Source organism: Vipera ursinii (genome assembly GCF_947247035.1).
Source record: "Vipera ursinii genome assembly, chromosome: 13".
NCBI classification, from domain to species: Eukaryota; Metazoa; Chordata; class Lepidosauria; order Squamata; family Viperidae; genus Vipera; species Vipera ursinii.
In genome coordinates this window covers 18,871,404-18,879,878 of record NC_139526.1, presented here as the reverse complement: position 1 = coordinate 18,879,878, position 8,475 = coordinate 18,871,404, and the positions used below count along the sequence as shown (strand labels likewise).

The following is an 8,475-nucleotide window of genomic DNA, read 5'->3' as shown; positions in this document are numbered from 1 at the left end:
CCATCCTATAAATGGCATTTTCCCTCCTTGGCTGGTAGTCGGAAAATTTCCGTATTTCAATACTTTTCTCTGCCTCTGTTTGCAAAGAGGGTCCCTGAGAAACCAGACACGAGAGAGGCTGCTTTAGATAGTAAATGCTTTATTCTTCCTTTATTAAAAACCTGCATTAATTACTAAATAATGCTAAATCCATCCCCTGGACCAAAAAAGGGGGGGATCTGAAGAGGTCATAGTACAAGGAAACTAGCCCACCCTCCCTCAGTGGCTACCACAACAACAACAAAAAGACTCGCAATGGCACACCTCCCTCCACCCACGCAGACACCCGTCAGGCATTCACACGGACCCAGAGCAAGAATCAAATCGTACCGTTCCACCCAAGTGGACTTGTAAAGTTCATTCCTGGGGAGCCAAATTCTCATGTAAAAAAGGGGGGACTTTTAAAAAGCGTTTCGCCCCACTTCTTAGCCTCCCAATCCTATCAAACCCCCCAGGGGAGTTTTCTTGGCACAAAAACAACTGTGAGAAAAAGGAATCCTTCCCAGCAAGAAAACGGAGCTCCAGGTCTGTGTGAAAAGGCATTTTTTTTTTTTGGCACAAGAAATTTTCCCACCTGAACGGGACAACGTGGAGGTGAAGCAGAAGAGAACCCATTTTCCCCTCCCCCAGAGAAAGGGGTCCACGATGCCAGGCAGCCGTGGAGGAGAGGGGGAGCTCTGACAGGAGGGCCAAAGAACCATTCTTGGGACCAGATCTCAGCAGCGTGCACAAAAACACCTTGCCACAACTTTGCACAGTTGCACAAGCAGCTCGTTCTTGGAAAGTCCGTCTGTGGCTTGGAAAAAAATCCCAGCAAGGGGCTTCCAAGGCAGGGAGGACCACCCCCCCACGCACACACGGGGGCTTTTGTCGCAGCGTGCAAGGTGCCTTGGCTGAGAGTCAGCAGCCACCGCAGAGTGCTGGGTTTGCTGCTGCAGCTGCGAAGCGGTTCCCCGATCACCAGGCAAACGTCCAGCTGGCTCAGCCACATTCAGCACAGGCAGCCAAAGCCGGGATTTCACATGTGGGAAGCTGGGTGGCGTCTCAGAGGCACCTTGTGAGAACTGGCCAAATAAAGAGAAGAGCCCCCCCCCCGGGGGTCCGAAGGCTTGCTGCTGGCATTCAATGGAGACCCTGTATTCTTAAATGCATCCAGACCGGCCCAAAACCCTCTTCAGCGCTGCAAAAAAAACTCTGCTTTCTAGTCTTGGGGAGTCCCTTCTCAGATTGAAAGGGGGGAAAAAAGCACAGAAACGTAAGCCAAACTTATTTACCATCTTATCATCTCCTGGGATTAAGAGACGTACATCAACTCTGTACCAAGCCCAATTAATTTTCCCTCCCCAACACACACAAAAACCCAGGAAATTGGAATTTCAGAAAGGAAAGAGGAAGCTACTTTGGCATTGCTAATTAATCCCAAATCTACAAAACTGTTTAAAATCAAATTGGGCCCACAGGCAACTAAGAAGAAGAAATCACTTCTGCCTGCCCATCAAATTATCGGAGAGGCAAATGAACAGAATGACTCAGGGATGTTCTTACCCCTCATCCTGAACAATATCAGAAAGGTATGGTAGCATTTCTTTCAGGGTATTTTCTTGGGCTGCTATAATTTTCTTGCAGCCCTATGACTTCCTGTTTCACAGAATTTGCTTTGTGCTTGGATAAATATTCCCGATCCTGTGTAACAAAGAAATGGAAAAAAGGGGAAAAAATCTTCAACTGTTTCCTCCAAGTGAAAAGGGAGGGAGGGAGGGAGGGAGGAGAAGGAATGATGGTGGAGGAGGAAGAGGAGAAAGAGGGAGGGTGGTTTCCATCAGTATCACAAAAGGCCTCTCTTCCCATCTGTTCTTGGCCTCCAAGTTCCCACTTTGTGTCCTCTGAGCAGAAAATACTTAATTTCTCATTGGATCCAGTTCAACGTTTCTCAGGGAGCCCAGCCCAGACCTATGGAGGGTTCTGAAGAGGGGAGAGGACGTTTGAAGCAAGATCAGAAGAATCTTGAACACGGGTAGCCATTCCCACGGAGGGCAAGAGGCTGGCCAGGGAACTCTCCAGCGTTGCATCGCAGCAAAATCCCTCCCTCCCTCCCTCCGTCTGTCGGTCCATCGAAAGCGCCTTCCCTCCATCCAAGGACCAGCTGGGCCAAAACATCCCAATAGTTTCTTGGGGGTGCCCCCCCCCTCCTCCTCCTCAGTGGCTTTGTCTTCAAAAGAAAATGTCCCCAAGTCTCTGTGCAATGGAAGAGCAGATGCTCCAAAAGTGGTTCCTCCGGGACGTTGGCACATTTTTGTGGGGTTTTTTTCCTCTTTTCTTTTTTTAAACATATAGACATATATATCTATCAAAAAAATGCAAACTTGGAGAGGTACCAAGGAAGAGATGCTGCCTGTCCACTTCCAGGCCGGCCACGTGTTAGAAAAAGATTGCAACTCTTTTTGTCCTTGTAAAAAATACACAGGGAAGTGTCTGGAGGAGCAGGAGGAGAGGTAGGACCAAGAGTTTGTTGCAGGAACGGCGAGAAGTCTTGGTCCCGAAGCTCCAAGCATCAGGTGGGACAGTGCAGGGTCCCTGCAAAGGAAAGGATCAGACCTTAAAATGGGCTGGACAGAGCACCGAGTCCCTCTCTCCGGCCACGCTCCGGCCACGCTCCGCCCTGCGCCCGTCTTTCCTCTTCCCTTTCTGGTTGCACTGGAGGAGGACGCTGCACCCCGATTTATTTTCCTACTTGATTCCACATTGCAATGCAGGTTGTCTTCGGCTTACGACCACAACCGAGTGGAAAATTTCTGTTGCTAAGCGGGAGCATTCGTTAAGTGAGTTTGGGGCCATTTTACGACTTTTCTTGCCACGGTTGTTAAGTGAATCGCTGCGGTTGTTAAATTAGTAACCCGGTCGTTAAGTGAACCTGGCTTCCCCATTGATTTTGCTTGTCAGAAGGTCTCAAAAAGTGAACTCATGTGACCCTGGGACACTCCGACCGTCATAAGTGAGTCAGCTGCCAAGCATCTGAATTCTGATCACATGACCATGGAGAGGCTGCGAGGGTTGAAATTGTGAAAAACTGTCACAAGTCACTTTTTTCAGTGATGTTGCAACTTCGAAAAGTAAATGAACTGTCGTAAGTCGAGGACTGCCTGTAAAAGGAAGATCCTTTCTTTTGTGCAATGCTTGTTCGGCTGCCACAGACACCCCTACGTCCGGCTTCCTAGCCTGGGTGGCCCGAGATGCCTCCTGCCCTGGCCCAGAACTCGCACGGGCGCCCCTGAGCCCTCTCGCTCGCTTAAAGGAAGGAATAGCCACTTTCCCCGGACCTGCCTCATTTGATGAGGATCCCTGGAGATCGGGCCTCCTCCTCGCTGATGTTCCGCAGATTCCTCTCGGCTTCCTCGGAGGGCCTGGAACGAGAAAGGGAAGCAAGGAGTGCCAGGCAGAGCAGAACCCCACTTGCAAGCCGCCCTCAGGCCAAGCCAGGGCAGTCCTGGGCTGCCCCAACGCAGGGATGGACTCCAGATGACGTGAAGTGTTAGGACCACTTTATGAGGCCTCGGTAAGGCCACACCTGGAATGCTGCGCTCAATATTTTAAAAATGTTGAGGCTCTAGAAAGAGCACAGAGAAGAGCAATAAAGATGATTAGGGCTAAAACATATAAAGAATGTTGCTGGAATTGGGCATGTCCAGTTTAATGAAAAGAAGGATTAGGGGCAACATGATAGCAGTCTTCCAGTATTTGAGGGGCTGCCCCAAAGAAGAAGGGCTCCACCTCTTCTCCAAAGGACCTGAAGGCAGGGTGAGAAAGCAACAGATGGAAACTAATCAAGGAGAGAAGCAACCTGGAACTAAGGAGGAATTTCCTGACAGTGAGGACAATTAACCGGTGGAACAGAAGCTGCCTTCAGAAGTTGTGAATGCTCCAACACTGGAACTTTTTAAAGAAGAGATTGGACATCCAATCTGCCTGAGCAGGTGCTTGGACTAGAAGGCCCCCAAGGTCCCTTCCAACTCTGTTATTCTGTAAATATTGCCCCTCTGCAGAGGTGGCAGGCATGTTTTTGCGTCCAGGTTGCCATCAAAGGACAGAGACTTACGCCAAGAAATCCTTCACTTCTTCGACTGTAATATCTCCAGTGGTATTTAAGGGGGTGTCGCTGCTGTCGGGGGAATCAACCGGTGTTGAGGCAAACAATGCTGGGGGGTCTTCGGGAGACCCTGAAGGCAGAAAAGCAGAAGTCTGCAATATTGCCATAAACATCCGGAATTCAAATCTAACCTCCTCCGTCTTTAAAACACTTAATTCTTTGTGACTGGATCCATTATAAAACTTCCCTCCAAACTTTCTGAATTTAATGGATGCAAACTAAAGGGTTTTTCTGAGACAGAAAAACATGCAACACTGTACAGAGTGATTTTTCTCAGGTAGACAGACAAATATGCAAGGTCAGCCAGTCAAGTAAGGAAACATCTGCAAGCAAACGGCCCAACTTTAGAGGGCACCAAGAACTCCCCAGTTCAGCCCTCCGCTACAGAGAGTGTCTTTTATTGAGACAAATAAATAGGCCAAGATTTCATTTTATCAGAAGCTATGAAAGCCAAGAGTTTACAGAGATTTCAGACTGCCCAACTAACTAAGGCTGAACCAGCTCTGAAACCAACCCTTAGTCACGCACACAACTTGCGCCCAATTGCCATGGAAGTCACACACCGGATGACCTGTCAGTCTGCCCAAATAGCTGAAAAGCTGTTTTCCTTACTATCGTTGCTTGCAGGGGAATGGTTAGCCTCTGATCCTTGTAAAATGTGCGTCCCGTTGGCCTGGCTTAGTTTTGGTGTTGCTGTGAAGTTATTTCTGTAATAAAAAGGAAATGGCACTTAAATTGCCATCTGCTCTCTATGCCTCTCTCTATGCCTCCCGCATCCATCTCCATTCCAGGGTCAAAAAGCAATAAACAAATAGGATGATCTCTTGATACATCAAGTATCTTAAGCATACAGCAGCCATGAATTGCATTCCCTGTGACGCTACAAAGCAGGCAGGGCCGCGAACCCCACATCACGGCCGCCATTCCACTTTTTGGACCACTTCTTGTGAAGTTCCCCGCTTTAAGCTGTGAGGTGGGACACAGCAGGCTTTAAGCCTCTTCCCACTTTAGGGTCCTAACATGGCTGGCTCCCACCCCACATCCTGCAGAATTGCCCTCCAGGTGTGGACTGCAGCCGTCACAAAGGGGAGCAGCCCCCATCCTGTCTGTTTTTTTAATCTTCTACAAAATGCATCCGGTTACAGCTTGTGAATCACCCCCTTAGTTGGACTTTGAAGGACAACAATTTACTAGCACGGTTTCTTTGAGTTTGGGTATTAAATGCAAAGCTATTTTGGGGGCACCACCAGCTCGTGATCAGCACACAAACAGTGGGAAATGTGTCTGGGGTTTCAAGGGAGCATCCTTTGGGGTTCACCTTTGCCGGGGCAGAGTCTCTTCTGCCCCAAAGGGGTCCCCATCATATACTGAAAGGAAAAATGTTCCCCCGAGAAGCTCGGCTGGACTTGCAAAGCAACGGCGATGCCAAGGGGGTTCTCTCACCCTGGGGAAATACTGTCATGGGTGCGGCTCGTCTCCAGCAGACACAGCGGTTCGGTGATGTTTCTAGTGCTCAAGGAGAAGCGTTCGAATTCTGACGGAGATATCAAATAGAAGCCTGGAAAGGGAACGTAAAAAGAGATCCACATGTAGGTCTCTCTGCCTCTCCCCCCCCCAGCCCCAAATATTCACAGCAGTGCAAAAGCAGAGTCTGTTCCCCATGGAAACAACAACCCCACCCTTGCGCACTTTGCATCTGGCAGCCCCTGATCCTTAAAGATAAACTTCTTCCAGCCAAGGAGGCTCAGTTTAGCTGCTAATTAACTTCTCCCCCTTCAGCAGCCTCCCTGGTCTTCATTCAACGGCCAGTGGCTCAAGAGGACTGCCCTGTTCATCTTGGAGCCTTGTGGGTTTTTTAACTCAATTCGTTACAAGTCTGACTTTAATTCTTACTTTTACCTTGTAAGATTGAGCCTCGTTTGTCACCTGATTTTTACCTGTGCTTTTAATCACGTTTCTATGTGGCTTTATGATGCTGTTTGTCAACCGCTCAGCATCAATTAGGTGAAGAAATTTGATAAACAAGTAAGCTTAAACCCACCACCACCTCTTGAGGCCGAGTTTTCCAGCTCTGAATCATCTGCAGTGGGAATCCTCTCCTGGTGGGCCACCGTTCGTTTTCTGTGCATCTCCTCCTCGCTCTGCCCATCATTTCAGACATTTTCAACCTGTCGGAGCTGGACGGGGCTGCCAGGCTGCCGCAGAATGCTTCAGAGGTTCCCCCCTCCCCCCCTCCCCCCGGGCACCTGCCGCCCCTCGCTCACCTTGGCCGTACTTGGTGAAGACGCAGGAGGCGATGCCGCTGATGTCCTCCTTGCGGATGCAGTCGTACTGGACCTGCGGCCTCAGGCTGGGCACCGTGAAGACGTGCAGGTCGCCCAGGTTGGTGAGGCAGGCCAGCCCGTTCTCCGCATAGTCGTCGCAGGTGGCGCTGGCAAAGCTCATCAAACCCACTTTCCGGACGCGGCAACCCTCGTGGGCGGTCAGCTTGAACTTGGTTTTGGCGCTGACTTTGGGGAGGGTGAAGACCTGCAGCGAGGCGGAGGAGTAAGAGGACGGTTTTAGAAGGCCTCCTTTCCTCGCACGTCCAGCCACAGTGACCAGCAGCTGCCTTTGATCTGGACAACCAGTGCAGCTGAGAAGGAAATGATTCTACGATACTGATAGTCTCGGCAACTGGCAGGTACTTTGACTGTTGCAGCATCCAAGGGTCTTGCGATCGCTATGGGAGCCATCTTCTGACAAGCAAAGTCAGCAAGGAAAGCTGGAGTCGCCGAATGACCACGAGAGCCACTGAATAACTGCACAGATTGGCTTAACAGCCGTGGCAAAAAAGGTCATAAAGTGAGGCCTGATTCGCTTAACAACTGCCTTGCTTAGCAAAGGGCATTCTGGCTCCATCTGTGTTCATAAGCGGAGGACTTGCCTTTAGCGGAGAGCCCGTTCAGAGGGAAGGTGATGCTTCCTGTCTTCACTCTGAAGCAGCCAATAATGGCCAGTCCCTCCCGGGCCCCTTTTATGCTCTACGGGAACAGGAAGGAAACCCGGAATGGCCACCAAGCAGAAGGGTCACCACCCAGCAGGTCTAGAGCAGGGCTCTCCAACCATGGCCACTTTAAGACTTGTGGACTTCCAGAATTCCACAAGTCTTAAAGTGGCCACGCTTGGTGACCCCTGGTCTAGAGGGCTCCCTCCCCTCGCTCGGGATTACCTTGAACTGCTCTTCGGAAGCAATGAGCAGCGAGTGGCTGCCCTGCAGGTCAGGGGCTTTGGCCAGGTCCCGAGAGACCTCGTAGGGTTCTGGCAGAGGGTTCCCTCGGCCATCCAGGACGGCTATCGAGACCACCGGCGCCCGGTGCATAAGCTGGATCTCCTTGCCCAAGACCGCCTCCACCGAGCGCTCCGAAAACTTCTCCTGGGAAGGGGTTTCCAGGGCGTAGGCGAAGACGGAGCCCGAATTGGTGCCGGCCCACATGGTGGGTCCGTGATGTGCAGCTGTGGAGAGACAGGAGGGGAAACTGAGGGGATGCCTGTCTCCCCCGCCCCCCAGCATCTCCCAGCCCCTCTACGAGCAATGCACCACAGTTCCCATCACTCACAACCGGCAAGATCCCTGGGACTTTTCTCGGGAGTCTACATTAGGCCACCTCTCCCTCCATGCACACTAACTACAATGCGGAGGACAGCTTTCCCTTTGGGGTCCCTCCCTTACCATCTCGGAGGAAGGTATCTGCAAAGTAGAGGCAACGCACAACCCCAGAGAGGGAATCGTCTGCTGAGCGAGGCTCAATCCGTCGCTGGACGGGCGCCATCTCCACCTCATGGGGACCAGGTTGCTCAGCCAGGTGGGCGTTTGCTTCCTGCACCTGGTGGGGTGGGAGAAGCAGGTGAGGCGAGACCCAGATCCAGGGCTGCTTATCAGCAGAGCCACCAAGGTGCTCAGCCAACCCCTAGGATAGGAGACCGTGTTCTCCATCCATGAAAAGGTCTTCTCCATTTCCTTCTTGCTTCAAATGATGGCTTGTCCTTCATTTGAACATGCTAGATTTTTCATCCCTCTTTCCTCCATGGAATTTGGGGTGGGAGAAGCAAGTGGGCAATACTTAACCTCATCTTCTCCAAAACCTCATGAGGAAGATTAAATGGAGACAATCCAAATGGTAGAGGGGAGAAGATGGCCCACAATAAATATTGAAATAAATCTCTTCAAGCCAAAGGCTGTTGACCAGCGTTTCTCAACCCCATCAGCTTTTGGGAAGTGTAGACTTCAACTCCCAGAATTCCCAGCCAGC

At 50.8% G+C, this 8,475-nt stretch overlaps 1 protein-coding gene across 2 annotated transcripts in view; it reads right to left on the bottom strand.

Moving 5' to 3' along the window:
- Positions 1-119: 119 nt before the first annotated feature.
- Positions 120-8,475, bottom strand: part of LLGL1 (LLGL scribble cell polarity complex component 1) — a 30,094-nt gene continuing 21,738 nt past the window's right edge. For both annotated transcript variants that reach the window (XM_083372924.1, XM_083372925.1), the window contains exons 16-23: positions 7,896-8,049; positions 7,395-7,678; positions 6,448-6,712; positions 5,627-5,741; positions 4,796-4,890; positions 4,133-4,253; positions 3,361-3,440; positions 120-2,613 (exon numbers count right to left, since the gene is read on the bottom strand). In XM_083372924.1, the coding sequence (XP_083229050.1) occupies positions 3,362-3,440; positions 4,133-4,253; positions 4,796-4,890; positions 5,627-5,741; positions 6,448-6,712; positions 7,395-7,678; positions 7,896-8,049 (1,113 nt within the window). In that variant the 3' untranslated portion in view covers positions 120-2,613; position 3,361. The remainder of the gene's footprint in view (positions 2,614-3,360; positions 3,441-4,132; positions 4,254-4,795; positions 4,891-5,626; positions 5,742-6,447; positions 6,713-7,394; positions 7,679-7,895; positions 8,050-8,475) is intronic.